This window comes from Anopheles gambiae, chromosome 3 (genome assembly GCF_943734735.2).
Source record: "Anopheles gambiae chromosome 3, idAnoGambNW_F1_1, whole genome shotgun sequence".
In the NCBI taxonomy this organism is placed as follows: Eukaryota; Metazoa; Arthropoda; class Insecta; order Diptera; family Culicidae; genus Anopheles; species Anopheles gambiae.
In genome coordinates this window covers 3,404,544-3,421,317 of record NC_064602.1, presented here as the reverse complement: position 1 = coordinate 3,421,317, position 16,774 = coordinate 3,404,544, and the positions used below count along the sequence as shown (strand labels likewise).

At 43.9% G+C, this 16,774-nt stretch overlaps 3 protein-coding genes across 6 annotated transcripts; all 3 read left to right on the top strand.

The window, feature by feature from the left end:
* The first annotated feature begins 7,170 nt into the window (after positions 1–7,170).
* Positions 7,171–8,758, top strand: LOC133393883 (zinc finger protein 91-like). Its single transcript, XM_061660831.1, has 3 exons — positions 7,171–7,453; positions 7,514–7,647; positions 7,711–8,758. The coding sequence occupies exons 1-3, from the start codon at positions 7,325–7,327 to the stop codon at positions 8,735–8,737; spliced, it is 1,290 nt and encodes a 429-aa protein (XP_061516815.1). The 5' UTR covers positions 7,171–7,324; the 3' UTR covers positions 8,738–8,758.
* Positions 8,759–9,042: 284 nt separating this feature from the next.
* Positions 9,043–10,629, top strand: LOC133393884 (zinc finger protein OZF-like). The gene is made up of 3 exons (XM_061660832.1): positions 9,043–9,337; positions 9,397–9,530; positions 9,600–10,629. Exons 1-3 carry the CDS (start codon positions 9,209–9,211, stop codon positions 10,591–10,593), a joined length of 1,257 nt encoding a protein of 418 aa, XP_061516816.1. The 5' UTR covers positions 9,043–9,208; the 3' UTR covers positions 10,594–10,629.
* Positions 10,630–11,016: 387 nt separating this feature from the next.
* Positions 11,017–16,722, top strand: LOC133393882 (zinc finger protein 135-like). Of its 4 annotated transcripts, none has more exons than XM_061660830.1 (7): positions 11,020–11,375; positions 11,435–11,568; positions 11,640–13,523; positions 13,586–13,719; positions 13,794–15,265; positions 15,333–15,466; positions 15,567–16,722. In XM_061660830.1, exons 5-7 carry the CDS (start codon positions 15,137–15,139, stop codon positions 16,633–16,635), a joined length of 1,332 nt encoding a protein of 443 aa, XP_061516814.1. In that variant the 5' UTR covers positions 11,020–11,375; positions 11,435–11,568; positions 11,640–13,523; positions 13,586–13,719; positions 13,794–15,136; the 3' UTR covers positions 16,636–16,722. The 4 variants fall into 4 exon arrangements, 2 of the variants coding, with proteins under 2 accessions (XP_061516814.1, XP_061516813.1); XM_061660829.1 differs by having other exon boundaries at positions 11,631–13,523; XR_009766456.1 differs by lacking the exons at positions 15,333–15,466; positions 15,567–16,722 and having other exon boundaries at positions 11,017–11,375; positions 13,794–14,847.
* Positions 16,723–16,774: the final 52 nt, after the last annotated feature.

The window sequence follows — 16,774 nt, the reverse complement described above, 5'->3', positions numbered from 1 at the left end:
ATTGTTTCAGTCTCATTTTCCGGTTTGTTTTCCACCTAAAGCAGCCCATTGGGTAGCAACGATTGCAAATCAACATTCCTGCAACACCCTTCTTCGTTGGGATGAGTTCAGCGAAGTTTAAGCGACAGGTAGTTTCTGTGCTGGTTCCTGTCGTTCGTACCGATCCGTATACCGTAGTGTTCGGAGAAATCAATTTTTTTGCACAACTACCTTGCCTTTGCGACGCCATCGAGTGACACTTTTGGTCTGCCCGGCATGGTGCAATCGCTGGGAGGCGATCGTGGTGTAATGGTTTACCTTCTTTTGTTATCTATTTTGTTGAATGTTTTAGCCATTGGGCTTAAGAGTGTAAATGAATGAATGATTCCATTCACTTTATACTTTTGTTTCTATTTAACTTCTAATTTATAAGAAACGCATCGCTATGTTTTGAGGTTCTTTGAACTCAAATATCGTTCGGTTGAATTCTATAACATCACATACCATTACAAACAAGCTAATTGGATCTTTTTATTGCATCTTGTTGCTTCGTCCCCTTTCTACAAAACTAAACTAGATGTCCTTAAAAATCAATTCTTAAACATAATACCAAAAGAGTTAAACAGGAGAACAAAAAATGCACCCAGTTGAACCCAGCCCTCTAGGTATGGGCGTATCGGAATTGTTCCAGTAGCTCCAATAAAAAAACTGCTATCCATTTATCACCGGCCTGCAGCTAAGCATCACTGTGCCGAACCGACGGTTCACATTCGGAGGTTTTATAGGACCAATTCACTTGCCTTTTAAGAAACAGCCAATTAAAAATTACAAGCCTGCTCTAGCCCAAAATACGGCATACCGAAAAAAAAGGATGGAAAAAGTACCAACCAGCACCAACGGAGGTAAAAAAAATGTTTCGTACAGCAGTGAGGGGAAAAAAATCACACACCGAATTCAATATTCAACCTCCCTTAGTGTGATCGCTCGGGAGCTAAACTAAACATTGAAGTCATTTTTCCGTTCACCGACATTCTATCACCTCTATTCTGGAGCTCGATTACCCAAAAACCTTTCAGAAACGGTTTCCTTTCCCCGATTGCTCAAAGTGTGGCTCGCAAAGGACGTGCAGCACTCGTCGCATTGGGAAATTTTATCGTTTTAGAGCCGAAACTACCGACTTTACCAAATTCCGGAGGCGGAGGCCGTAGGTTCCGAGCGCAGTTGAAATAAAAAATAGAAACAATGTTCGATTGCAAGAAGCTTTCCTTTCCTGCAGCAGAGCGATATTACAAATGCAGAAGTTATGATAGATTCGTGTTTTATTGGCCCTGTCGTACGCCAGCTCCAGTAAAACCCGAACCCGGCCCTCGACCGTGGGTCTCGAGGTTCACCCGTGGAAAGTCATTATAGTTTAGGATTGAGAGGAATACCAGATTACGGCCCCGGTTCGAGCGGGTGGACTCGGCCGAACGGTACACGGACGGGATCCTAGCAATCGATGGTATAATAAATGGGTTTTTACAATTGTTTACTGTCGAGCGGCACAATAAACCATCCGTTTGCCTCTCCAATAAACTTACCAGCGCGTACACCAGTGCTCCGTACAGCATGGTTTGATCTCACTCGCTTGCAGCAAGAAGCACACGGGCCGAAACATTGGAAATGCAAATGTCCAGCAACCAGCTACACCAGCTCCAGCCACATCCACCGGAAGGTTCTTTTACAGCGCTTATCCGCCCCGCACACCCCGTCCAACCGAACCGTGCGATAAAAGGCGAAGGAAGCAAACCAACCGCTCACGCGACACCACTTCCTTCGAAGGGGCAACAGAACGTCGCTGGCGCATGGCTTGGTAGCCTATCCTTTCCGGTGGTACCGGATACCGATCAAGACCACTCCCGTTATTCTACCGAATACTTGCCCGCTGGCAAACGAGCAAAGAAAAATCCCTCTCACACACACATTTATACAAACTTGATTCTCAAACTCAATTGACTTGTGTGGCCTTTCGCGAACGATATCCCTTCAACCCCTTGGTATAGAAGGCAGTGGCCACGCTCCCTTCAGCAGCAATTCCGGGCGCTTTATAAGCGATGCCTATCATCACTGACAAGCTCTTTGAAGTCAAGCGTATCCCCGCCTAAATGAGTTGCAAATTTCAGTAAATCAAAGCACCGTCCTTCCTACCCGCGGGCAACCTGGCACCGTCCGCGCCGTTAAGTTCCGCGGCTCTTGGACTGTGCTTGCTGCGAAAATAAATGCTTGGGTAAATGCTATTACGCCCAACATGCAAATTGAATTGTCGAAACCCACCCAAAAGCGAGCGGTGCCGCACATTGGGGTGACAGATTATGTACATAGCTCCTCTTCGCAGCCACCTAGAATTCTGTCAGTTTCGCTTGGGCAATGGTTCTTTTTCCGAGATTTTTTACTATATTTTGCTATCAAAAATCGCATGGAACTTTTTCAGGAAGTAAGACATCATCAGTAAACTCATCTTTGTCATAAACTCATTTCTACCATTCCCTTCCTTAAAAAAGGGGTGGAAAATCGGCCAACCGTCCCTCGTTTTCATTACTATGCAAAACGCACTGTTGCTGCGACTACCTCAAGCTTAGCTAACTGCCTCGTTTACTGTGTGCCATGATGATAAGATCAGCGCGGGTTTTTCTTTTCCATGAAGCTGTGTTCATAATCGCGAAATGATGGTGATAAAGCCGAAAATTGACTGGCGTATTATGGCATCACGCGGAGAGAAGGTATTTTCTCCGAAACAAATGGCTAAATTAATTATTATTCCTAACCCTCCGGGTTCTGGAATTAATTGGAGTACAATTTTATATATTATTACATTTTTACAAGCTGCTAGAAAAAGCGGGAAGTACAAAAGGACATTCTTCACAGCGCAGACTGTTCAATAGCGACCGGGCAGGCAGGTGAAATCACTTCTCAACGCTGACGCTGGAAGGTGTTTTCTACAGCCGTAGTACAAAAGGTTCACGCGCTTGTTTCGGAGGGTTGATTAGCAGCTTGTAAAACAAATGGGTCAGGGTTCGGTGCTTGCCATGGAGGACACCGATTCCTTCCAAATCCCAATGCCCCAGCACACATCCATCCACTACTACCGCATGGTGTGAAAGCAATAAAACACTCACCACGCGCGGGGCTTTTCGCTCCCTTTGCTTTGTTCAAGCGGACAAGGGATATGCCGATCGGCAACACAGCTCTTTGTTGCTCCCGGGCTACACTTGATCGAGAGCATGCAGGGGATGTCATAAATTTCGCTTCTTTATTCGTGCCAAGCGCAATCGGGCGCGCGTTCTGAGAAGATGTGCCTGCACCTGAGCCGATCAAAAAGTCGGCCAACCACCGGACAGCTACAGCAAGGATTTCCTACGTTTGCCTACAGCAAGTTCCCCGTCTCATCAGCCCGACCATCCCGCAAACGCTTTGTATTTGGCTTGGCTAAACAACGTCGGCGGCGGTGGAGGCGTTGGCATGCTGCTTTTGTTAGCTTTTGTTGGACAGTTGCAGCATCTGTTCCAGTTGCACGGAGCGAGCACCAAACCGGAGCGAACTAATTTTTCTTCACCACTTCCCCAGTTTGTCCAATGGACCCGGGTGAGATGTTCACTCGCAAGGCAACCGCATCATTCGCCTTTGTTGTTTGACGAGTCGTAAAACTGGGACTGAAAATTATCCGCCCAACAACAAATTAATTTCCACCTTTTGTTCAAACCGCACCGGCTAAACAACGAACGAGGGCCGGGCAGGGATGGATTTCGTTTCGTTACCCTTACGGGGCATTCGTTCGTGTGATATAGTTTGTATTTTATTAGGCTTTGCTTTTTCTTTACTTGTTGTACGCCATTATGCAACATATAATGGCTTAATCCCGTATGTTGATTCTCATTTTACCTCCTACCACTTTACCTACACCATATGATGACTTAATCCCGTATGCTGGTTCTGATTTTACCTCCTACCAATAACTTTACTGAAACCGTGCTGTATAAAGAAAAAAACACTCACAGAAACTCTTTCGAATTATTGTGCCATCAATTCAAGAGCTTCACAAAGCCATCCACTTCATTTTTTGATTAATTTATTCTTTTTCCTATTTCTATTCCTCCGTACAAGATAACGCACAAAAGGCTTCCAGAAATCCTTACCGAAAATGCATTACATTATCTGCTCTGGCTCATCGGTTTGGGTCGAGCGGTTGGATAAATTATTAGGCAATAACATCCCTGCAAATAGCAAAACCGTCTCCAGGCATGATTCCAATCATGGTTTATTACTCTACATCAGCTCAATTCAGCTCTACTGAGGGCTACACCCAAGCACGGGAAGGATACAAACCCAGGTGACCTCACAATCTTAACCCGGGGTTCCTTAGAGTCCAATATCGTACCAAAACCACCATAGGTCACCCTTGTTGTAGTTACCACCTGCCGTGTTTGTGCAGAACCACACAAGGAGAAAAATCAAAATAAAAGACACAAATAATCATTGTAGCTAGAAGACAACGGGCACGACGGACCTCAAGCCGGTAGCCAGCCGTGTGTGTGTGTGTGTGTGAGATCGTTCTAAGAAGTGACGATTCTATCGCCTCGTCTTGGGTCTTCTTGCACAAAACATCGTTCTCGTCCAAATGGAAGTCTCTTATAAACCCATCAATCTTAATTACCCTTCATATCTCCATTCGAAACATGAACATGACGCACCCAGGACGCGCATGGACACGCACCGGGGTTTGCTGGCGTGCGCAGTGAAAGCAACAGTGTCGCCCAACTAAACAGGCTCTTTTGTGTGCTTCATTCTCTCAATGGGAAAGAAAGCACCGTGCAAACTCCACTCGTGTATGGCAGAAAAAAAGAACAATCGTTGAGGTTCGCAAACAACGCCGGACAACATGCCGGCAGCATAGAAACTCTGAATGAAAATCGTTCCTTTTGTCTGTTTTGCGAAGGTTAATAAATTTTAGAAAACACACCGATAATAAGCTGCGGGATGGGATGTTTGCTGACGCTATCGGTGGATTGTGTTTAATACCTTTGCAATAGAATCTTCCCCATTGATGACATAATAATGGTAGAGAAGATTTGCAGCTTCACGAGGTTTTCAATTTTTCAAATTAAACCGCTACTTCAGAGTCTTCAGACCTCATCAAACGAACATATTACAGGATTCTGTTTCTGACTACAAAGACCCTGACTACTTCAGCATACCCATTCAAAGTTGTAGCCGAATGAAGAAACGTTTAAGCCGATCAAATTCATCCAAAGTCCTGTTTATGGCCTATAAATGTCCATGACTTTTACTGAGAGTTATGCTGTGAAGCAACATAAACTTTGTATAGCTTTTTAATATACCAATAATCGATTTAAATATAACAAATAGTTAAGTAATTAACAATATTGATTTAAATCTATCAAGCGTCATTAACAGACACCTTTACAGAGTAAGCTCGGCAGTACGTCTGTACCACGTGCCATTTCTATACAGTAACATGTCTACCTTTTCCAGGTATCTTTACATTTCGATAATAACCATCTAGAACATCTGTTTTGCAGAAAGCACACTATCCTCTAGCAACAGGCCCACCAGGCCCACCTGCATGGACACGTGCATCTTGACATCATTTAGAAACAGCATCGCCCTTCCAGACTGACCATCTTAGCTTTATTCTAAACATCGTTCTCCCTCTATAGATCTAAGATCTGTTGTAATTGAAGATGATAATGAAAGGCGCATCTGTCCCACGTCCACGATCACTCCTTCTCGGGAACTCAAAGGAAAACTGCCCAGACTGCCAGGTTTATGGGTGGTGTAATTGTTGCACCGCGCTCAATGTTTACACGCTTGTGGTTCGATCACCCATTAGAATAGCTAAGGGCACATCATTACTAAAATTTTGCCCTCATTCAGGTCCTGGAAAAAAAGGATATTTCTCAGAATTAAGTCATCGTTGCAAATAAGGCTAGCAAAAAAAATACAAATACCAAAACCACCAGCGAAGCCCACAGCCAAGCCTCCCGGGGCAGGTTGTATGCGAGACAAACAAACGCAGCACGAGCCCAAACACATCCTGCAGGATACGAACGCCCACAGCCTACAGGGGTATTGGCAGAGCGCTCAATTCTGCTCTTAGGTGGCGCATAAATTAAACCATCTGTTCCGGAAGGTTCACCGCAAGGGGCCAGCATCTTGTCATCCCTGCATCATCGGGGAGCAACTGCGATTCTTGCCAGCTTCCATGCAAGCAAACGGGCACGACAGTGTAAGGCATTCGAATGGAAAGATTGCTTAATCAGCATGGTGCATCCTGGCCTCCCGTATCATGGACGGATGGGTCAGTATGTACATGTGTGTGTTTGTTCGCAGCTTGTCCTCAGAAAGGGTGTTAGGAAGAACCGAAGAAAAATACGAAGAAAACTAACAGGGCGTCCAATATGCGGGTGTCAGATACAGCATCTTAGGACCCTTTAATGAATCTTCCGAGATTGGTATCAAATCAAGAAAAACTAACACCCGCCAAGAGGGTTTTGTAGTGGAAACGAGCCTGTCACGAGCCGGGACCAGCTGCCGCTCTAAGAAAAACTATCACCACCATGTAACAAAAGCCCAAAGTCGCCCCAAAACAGTGTTATAAGCAGCAGTATCTTCCGGATTATTCAGATTATTGTTTTTTTTTTTTTTATAATTATTCATTGAGCATTTGTACTAATTCTAATGCAATAAAAAGTATTTACTATCTTACCAGAGGTACAAACGTTTCGTGGTCTTGATCTACAACAGAATTATCCGGAACCGGTCGTCCGGATAATGTGGCGCCACTATCCGCCAATACATTACATATGCAAGGTACGTACTAATTACGCCAATCTTCTTGAATTATAAATAGGAATTAAACCAGTCCAGCTTGATTCGTTTCACGTCAGTGAGATCATAGTACGATAACTTCTCTGTTCTTTTGATTACTGATTACTATTCAAACGATTTAAACAGCTTTTGTTTCTTTCAAAACATTTTCTCCGCATGCTAACCTAGTGCAACAAAAATTGTAAGGTCACAAACGCAAACACTACTGCGATTCCATCTGAACAACCCTGTGGTTGCTGCCCACCTTTAGATACGTTTCAATGCGGAACGAATTTAGATGCTATTCGAATCCCAGCTGATTTCCGTCAAAGTTGTATGTAAACAAACTTACCAGTGCGTTGCAATCGTACAACAAAATAGTCGCTATACATTTCATTTGCATTTACAAAAGTATTTCAAACATATTCATATACAAGCAGTGCCTCAAGACGATCCAAATTTCGTTCCTTCTCTTGGAAAGATGTTACCAAACATCTTTTGTCGTGTTTGTGCCACTACTGACACTGCGCTCGATTTGTTGGACATTTTTGAGAAAGAAGATGCATCAGAGTGTGTTGCGGATATGCTGCTAGAGGTGGCAGAAGTCAAGGTAAGTCCGCTCTGTGAGCATTTCAGTACAAATACTTTACGATTCGCATCCCTTCATCAGGTGACGGTTGATGATGGATTCCCCCAAAGCTGCTGTAAACAATGTCACACCGATCTCGTTCGAGCTGTGACCGTGAGACGGAAATGTATTGAATCAGAGAAATTGTTCCATGCTACGGTTGAATCTTGCTATAGGTAAGCATATTTTGGGTGCAAAATTTATAACGAATGAGTTCTTCATATTCTTTCCCGTTACAGTGTAATCGACGAGCAGTACGATGATCAATCGGATAGCTTGTCCATCGCATCGCCAAATCCCGAGCATATTGCTCTCGAAGAGAATTTCACGTACCGCTGCTGCGAATGCTCTATAGATTTCGGCGATTCCGAAGCCCTTAAAATACACTACGAATCAAAGCATGCCAAAGTAATTCACGGTTGGGAGAGCTTTGGACTCAGTGAAATCTCTCTGTTCGACACCACTGACGAAGAAGTAGAGGAAGATGCAGGCGCTTATCCACAGGCGCCCGAGCCGTTACAGACAAACAAGTTGCTGGAGCTATACCGATGCTGCGGATGCATGCTGATATTCGATACTGACGCAGACCTTCAACAGCATTCGGAAACCGTACATGCCTCCAACGCTTTGCAAGTGGACGGTGACAACGCGTGGCAATGCAATGTATGCTATAAATTGTTTACATGCGCAGCTGCCCTAGAAAATCATCAAAATACTGTATATTTTCTGCGATACCAATGTTACACCTGTGGGCTGCTTTTCGGAACGCAAGCTCATTTGGCGCGGCATGAATTTAAGCATATGCGTGGCAAGTTCACCTGCGAACCTTGTGAGAAGATTTTCTCCAACCCCCAATCGATGAGGAGACACATGCAACGGTTTCATGACAAACCGCGCATATTGCGAACGCAGGAAAAGCACATTTGCGGCGAGTGCGGCAAAGCTGTGCATTCCGCTGCGTATCTTGTATCCCACATGAGGCTACACTCGAAGGAGCTACCGTTTACCTGCACCTTATGTGGAGCCCGGTTCAAGCTGGTCCGCTACTTGAAATGGCACATGGCAATGCACAAGGGACTGTACAAGTGCAAGCAATGCGATTCGTCGTACAAGAGTCCATCCGAACTGCAGGAGCATATGAATCGTCATACCGGTACAAGGGCATTTTGCTGCTTTTTGTGTGGAAATGGATTTCACAACAAAAAGAATCTTAACAAACACTTGCGTATGGTCCATTCTCATTACGTAAGTAAAAAGAAAGAATAAACTCCAGTACGTTCTGTAAAACAGAAATCTCGATTAGTCTCAAGAAAGAATTACAAACTCAACCGCTGTGTGACTGCATTTAAATCGTTCAGATTTTTGACACATTTCAAACTCATCTAAGGCCGAAAATACACGGACCGGAATTTCGCGGCCGCGGAATTCCGCTTGCTGAAAAATGTATGGATATGACAGTTCGGGAAAGTTGCCGTTGACACTTTGTATATGGGTTTGACAGCAGGCGGAATTCCGCGGCCGCGAAATTCCGGTCCGTGTATTTTCGGCCTAAACCGCCACCCAAGGAAATCTGTCAATCTCGATGTAAACAAACAATCCTTGCGAACGCACTGCTCTGCATTTGTCCGGAGCTCACACAAAATCAATCTAGTTTTAAGCAGTGTATAGTAATGGATCCATCCACATATCCAATTTTCTAATCATATTTCATCCTCATTATACCATCTTCACTCAAATATGCTCCAACAATTTCTCTGTCGTGTTTGTGCCACCTCCGATGCTGCGTGTGTTTTGATGGACATCTTTGAGAAACATGGTGCTGAACATAGTGTTGCCGATATCCTACTCGAGCTAGCGAGCGTGGTGGTAAGTATTGTTAAACAACAAATGTATATGAACTTTAATCGAATCTTTTCCTATTGCAGGTGACGGTCGATGATGGATTTCCCCAACAGTGCTGTATGCAATGCCATGCAGATCTCGTTCAAGCTGTATCAGTGAGACGTAAATGCATTGAGACGGAGCAGCTTTTTCGAATCAAGATTGAACCAAATGCTTGGTAAGTATGCATTTTGCTGTAGCAGCACAATGACAAATTACCATTTATTAATGTTGATCTTCATTACAGTCACGCGGATGATGCATATGATGACACTCAGGCCGATAATGCTTCAATTGCCCCTTCTGATGATGGGGATGATTCTAACGATAAAAATCCGTTCTACCATTGCTGTGAGTGTGCCACGGACTTCTCCGATTCCGATACACTGCGGGAGCATTACGAGTCAAAGCATGCCAATACGATCTATGGTTGGCAGAGCTTTGGTATCAGTGAAATCTCCCTATTCGATAGCACTGACGATGAACATGAGGCCAAAGGTGAAATCTTGTATCGTCCCTTGAACGTTCCACCACAAAACAATCCGCCATATAAATGCTGTGGGTGTAAAGCTGTGTTCGTAACCGTGGATCAGTTGCATCAACATTCGACAGTACATGCGCGTAATGCAGAAGAATTCGACGAAGATAAACCATATCAATGCGACGTATGTTATCGTGCATTTGTCAGCAAACTCAGGGTGAGGGAACACCAAATGGGTAGATGGTTTGAACGCTATCAGTGTGCAGTTTGTGGCATGATGTTTGGTAGACTGAATCAATGCAATGCTCACGAAAGAAACCACACGGCCCGAAAAGTAAATTGTGTTGCTTGTGGGAAAGAATTTAACAACAGCAAGAATTTATACAGACATGAGCAAATTGTCCACGTAGATCCAAACTCAAGGAAAAAGTATATTTGCAATGTATGCGGTGCGAAGGTACTTTCGTCATCGTACCTAAAGGTTCACATGCGGCTACATTCTAAAGAGAATCCGTATTCGTGCAACTTGTGTGGCGCACGCTTCAAGGTAGCGAGATACCTCAAATGGCACTTGAGAAAGCATAAAGAATTATACCCGTGCAAGCAATGCGGTCTATCATTCCAGAGCTATTCCCTTCTTCAGGATCATATGAAAACCCATTTCGTAGGCAGAAAGTATAGCTGCTCTTTCTGTCCGAAGTTTTTTTGCCAGAAGCCAGGCCTAATAAATCACTTAAACAAAGTGCACAAAAGCGAATGAGCGAAAGTGAAAATAAATGCAATTGTGGAGTATGTATTTCGATCGTGGCATCTGGATAAGAACTGTATTGAATTCATTCACAATTTCTTCCATACTTAAGAACTTAAGAATTCCAATAACGATTACATTCCGGTTTTTAAACGTTTCGATCTGTTTCGCTGTATGGCGGTAATTAGGTCATATTTATTGTCATTACCATGCGCCCATACATACCGCCAAATAGCGTCGCGCCTTGAAACATGAAACCAGAATTGAATATATACGATGAGAAGTTCATAAAAAAGGCATTCATTTTACAACAAATATTTTCACACCAAGTGTTGACGCGTGGAATATTTGGTATTTCATCGAATGCTATCGCACCATGAAGGATACATACATTTAGGTGTGAAATATTACAGCCATGTTGATTTTGGCGTGATTTTCGCGCTTCACGTCGTGAAATTGTATCGGTATGTCTGGGCGCACATTTTAATCTCATCTAAACAACACAAGCACGATCTGTCAATCTCGATGTAAACAAACAAACCTTCATGGCAAACGCAGTGTGCATGCATTTTCAGGATCCGAAAAAAACGTTCTGAAATAGGATGAGTGTAGTTTAAGATTGATTGTAGATAAGTTTATTTAAACAGCTCTCATCCCATTTCACCATGTATCTAAACTATCTATGCCGCGTTTGTGCGTGCACCGAAACTACAAGTGTGTTGGTGAACATCTTTGAGAAACATGGAGCACAGGACAGCGTTGCCGATATTCTTTTCGAACTAGCGGATATTAAGGTAAAGGCGTTGTGTGCATAAATGCATGAATAGCAACATCTAATCATTTCCTATTTCAGGTGACGGTCGACGATGGATTTCCCCAACAGTGCTGTTTGCGATGCCATACAGAGGTCGTTCAGGCTGTATCATTGCGTCGTAAATGCTTGGAATCAGAGAAACTTTTTCGAATCAAGATTGAACCTGATTCTTGGTAAGCACAAAACTAAAGCACTACTGAAGAATTTACAAGCATACGTTAATTATTGTTGGTAGCCCTTTCAGTTTTACCGATGATCCATTCGATAATCAATCCGATAACTTGTCCATTGATTCTTCAAATCTCGTTTCGGAAAAGCATCCGATGTACCATTGCAGAGAGTGTTCCTTAGATTTCTTTGATTCAGATGCACTGCAGAAACACTACGAAGCAATGCATGCTAATGTGACCTATAGTTCAACAGGATCAATGCTGTCAGGTAGCCAATACGAAAACTTGTCCAATTCGAATAACCAAATCTACCAATGCCGTGAGTGTTCGTTGGAGTTACTGGATGCAGATGCACTGCAGGAACACTACGACTCAAAGCATGCTAATGTGATCTATGGATGGGAGACGATTGGCTTAAGTGAAATCTCTCCATTCGATAGCACTGACGATGAACCAGAGCCGAAAGACGACATCTTAAATTGTCCATCGGATGTGCAAAACAAAGCCAATCAAAACAATCCTACACTTGAATGTTGCGCCTGTAAAGCACGATTCAGAACTGAGACTGATCTGTTTTACCATGCTAAACAGGTACACGCCCCTAATGCCATCGAAATCAACGAACCAACCCCTAATCGGTGCAACGTATGTTATCAAACATTTACCACCGCATGTGTGTTAAAGGAGCATCACAAGGCTAGAAGCATCTTAAACTATATGTGCGTAACTTGTGGCATGATGTTCACCAGACAACACAAATGTCTTGCGCATGAAAGTACGCATATAGACCATAAACTTAAGTGCGATGTTTGCGGGAAGCTATTCGCCAATATGAAGTACTATGAGATACACAAGAATAAGATGCACGGCGATCAGGCCGCACGGAAGCGATACATATGTAGTATATGTGGTGCAAAGGTGGTTTCGACTTCGTACCTTAAAGTGCACATGAAGCTACACTCTGAAGATCATCCGTATTCGTGTGACTTGTGTGGGGCCCGGTTCAAAATAGTGGCCTACCTAAACTGGCACATGACTAGACATAAAGGTATCTACACGTGCCAGCAGTGCGGCCTGACTTGCAAAGGGCCCTCTGAGCTGAACGAACATATGAACAGCCATGGTGAAGCCAGGAAGTATAGTTGCAGTATATGCCCATCAGCGTTTCGGTTGAAACAAGCCCTTGAGAAACATTTGAGAAATGTGCATAAACGAAGGCGAAAGTAGTTTTCTTTTTACCGCGGATACGGTTTCTGTTGGGAAAAAGAATATAAAGGCAAATTTTACTAGCTACACACTGTATATGCAGCAGACCTACTCAATACAGTACTAACAATTGGCAAGTAATTGAATAAACTACAATACAGTTAGCAAAAATCAATACTTGACAGGCTTTTACGATTGGTGTTTGCTGAAATTGGCGTCCAATTCTCATAGGAAACAACTTTTACCAAATTATAGATAAATGCAGAGTACAACGGTAATTTCCCGAATTGATCATGTTTCGATCACATAAAATTCCGTGGGATCTCCAAATAAACGCCATGTAAATCGAAATTACGTTTCACAGCGTGTCCGATTAAATCGCATCTGATGAAGCACAGACACAAACCTCTATTTAGATGCATTTCATTTTAATCTAAAGTTTGCTGCTTGGGATCTGTCACTGGCAATGTAAACAAACATACTCGCGGCAAACGTTTTTCCACATTCGCGTGCAGTTCCCTACGAAATCAGACTGATTTCTTTTCGAGCATCAATTCTACAAGCATGGATACCACTGCTCATCCGCTTAATTGAACATGTTTGTGTTAACAAACTCGTCCAGCATGCAACCAGCCATCCAATGCCGTGTTTGTTCCACTTCCGATGTCGCGTGCATATTGGTCAACATTTTCGATAAACACGGCCAACATGAAAGTGTTGCTGACATGCTTTTGGAACTAGCGGATGTTACGGTGAGTGCCAATGTTAAACGTTAAACTGAAATCCAAAATTAACGTTCGCATCTCCTCCCCAGGCCGCTGAAGATGATCATTTCCCTCATGATTGCTGCACACAATGTCAACAAGATCTCGTTCAAGCTGTAACAGTAAAACGGAAATGTATTGAATCAGAAAAATTACTACGGATATGCATTGAATCTGGCTACTCGTAAGTATACATTTTGTTCAAAACTAAGCAGACTAACGAATGTGTAGGGAATTTAACATTTTCTTTGATTACAGCAATGAACAATACGACGATAAACAATTCGATAAAATGTCAGTTGCTTCCTCTGATCAAGAGAATGCAACGTTAGGGAAAAGTCCATTCTACCATTGCTGTGAGTGTGGCACGGATTTCTTCGATTCCGATACACTGCAGAATCATTACGAGTCAACGCATGCCCATGTCGTCCACGGTTGGGAGAGCTTTGGCATCAGTGAAATTTCCCTTTTCGATAGCACAGATGACGAAGTTGAGAATACTCCACCGAAGGATAATGTACCATATGAAGATAAAGGCATACCTCACCGCTGCTGTGGCTGCAAATATTTGTTCGATACTGAAACTGAACTGCAACTACATTGCGAGACAGTGCATCGGCCAAACGCAATGAAAGTCGACGAGGACAGACCAGCCCAGTGCAACATATGCTATCAAACGTTCACCACGGCGTGCGGTATGCGAGTCCATCAAAGGGCTATGCGCGTATTACGCTATCAGTGCGCTGTATGCGGCAAGCTGTTTGGAAATCGGGCAGCCTGTATTATTCACGAAACCAACCATGAAGATCATCAACTGTCCTGCGACCTTTGCGGAAAGAAATTCACAAATCAGAAGTATCTAAACATTCATAAGCAAAATGTGCACACAGATCCGGAGACCAGGAAGAAGTACGTGTGCAATGTGTGCGGTACGAGCGTTCACTCTGCTTCGTACCTGAAGGCGCACATGATGCTTCATTCTGAAGATGCACCCTACGCCTGCAGCTTATGTGAACATCGTTTCAAGATGGTCTTGTATCTCAATCGGCACATGAAATGGCATAGAGGTGTGTACACGTGTAAGCAGTGTGGGTTGCGCGTCAAGAGCGCATCCAGTCTGAGTAATCATATGGCTAGTCATACTGGAATTCAACAATATAGTTGCTCTATATGTTGCTCCAAATATCGGTACAAAGAATCCCTCAAAAAACATTTGAGGCGGAAGCACGGCCGATCAACTACAAGAAAGGACCGAAGCGAGTGAAACACGATCAAATAAAAAGTAACTGTCGTTTGATGACAGGCAATGTAATTGTACCAAATAAGAAAGGGCTAAAGAAAGAAAGAGGTCCAGCCGTTCAACTGCCGTCTTTTCATGTTAAAACGAATCCGTTCCTTTCGGTGCTTTTTAGAGCATATCGCGTTTAGATTACTTTCGAACTGTCAAACATCCCACAAAGGGAAACATCAACAATAACGAACGTATCGGTGCATCGCGCATAGCAAGAACATTTGCAGCCACATTCAGGAATTGACTTAAAAATAAAGTAATACTGCAAAATAGCTTTTCTCTACAGTATTACCCATCAACAAATCACACCATGTATCAGAACATTCTGTGTCGTGTTTGTGCAACGACGGAAACGGCGTGTGTTTTGGTGGACAATTTTGATAAACAGTGCAACCAGCCGTCGGTCGCTGATCTGCTATGCGAACTAGCAGGCCTTGAGGTATGTCACGGAAACCAGTTACCACCAAAAGCAAAGATACTACTACCATTTGCATCTTTTCCTTCAGGTGCGCGATGATGATGGGTTACCGCAACACTGCTGTATAGAATGCTACACCGAGCTAGTGAAGGCAGCATCAGTGAGACGAAAGTGTATCGAGTCAGATAAACTCATTAGAACTTACATTGAATCCAGCCTCGTGTAAGTGTTCGTTTTTTTCTTTCTTATCTCGGTAACGGTAGTGGACGTCAGTAGCTTCGTATGTACTTCGAAGCTAATGTTCCTCTTCACTATTTCACAGAAACGCGGAAGAGCTATGCGAAGTACAGATCGATGACGAATCCAATGTTTCCTCCGAGGACGAGCACGCTGCTGCAGCGGAGAAAAGCGGTTCACTCTATCGCTGCTACGAGTGTTGTATAGATTTCCACAACAGCGAACGGTTGAGGCAGCACTACGAATCGAAGCATGCCAGTGCTATCTACGGTTGGCATAGCTTCGGAATCAGTGAAACCTCTCTGTTCGATTCCACTGACGGGGATGTGGAAGACGAAGAGGATGAAACAGAAATTCGACCCGAGAGAAGAGCAAAGAGTTTGTTTGCTATCGAAAATCCGGAATACTATCGATGCTGCGGCTGTAAAGATGTGTTCGATACAAAGGAAGAGCTCGAGGAACATTCCGACCGGATGCATGCCCCGTTTGCAGCCATCCACACCAAGGGCAAACCGTACAAGTGCAACATATGCTACTCTGGCTTTAGCCAACTCAGAGGCGTCAAAGCCCACCAAATTATGTACAGTTTTCCGCGCTTTCTGTGCATAATTTGTGGTCAGCTTTGCTGCACACTGAAACATCTAATGCATCACGAGCGGACCCATAGCGAACCTTCCTACAGCTGCGCCGACTGTGGTAAGGAATTCGTGCACGAGATGCAACTCCGTAACCATCGGGAAGCCAAGCACCTTGATAAAAGCGCAAGAAAGAAGTACGTTTGCGATGTATGCGGCAAGGAGTTGCTTGCGAAGGTGTCGCTTAGAAAGCATACGTTGGTAGTGCATTCTGGGGAACGCCCGTACGCCTGCAACCTGTGCGACGCTCGGTTCCAGATCAAGGCGTACCTGACGAGCCATATGACGGTACACAATCGTCTGCACACCTGCGGGAATTGCGATAAGTCGTTCCCGTGCCAAAAAGCCCTTATCGAGCATATGCGCAGTCACACGGGTGAACTAGCCGAGAAATGCCCTCTATGTCCCGCCATGTTTCGCCAAAAGAACTCGGTTAGAAAGCATTTAAAAGCGGCGCACCAACCAAACAACGAGCGGAAACGGAAGTATGGATTCAGAAGAGTGACCAGAGTACGGTAAACGGCAGCAACTTAGTTTTCTCGTGCTCAGAATTTTCCACAATGTATCAACCAATGAACGAAAATACAACGAAAAGACAACAACGTCGCACTTGGTAGTAGAGTGTTATTTGTATGCTCTCTCTCTCTCTCTTTTGCTT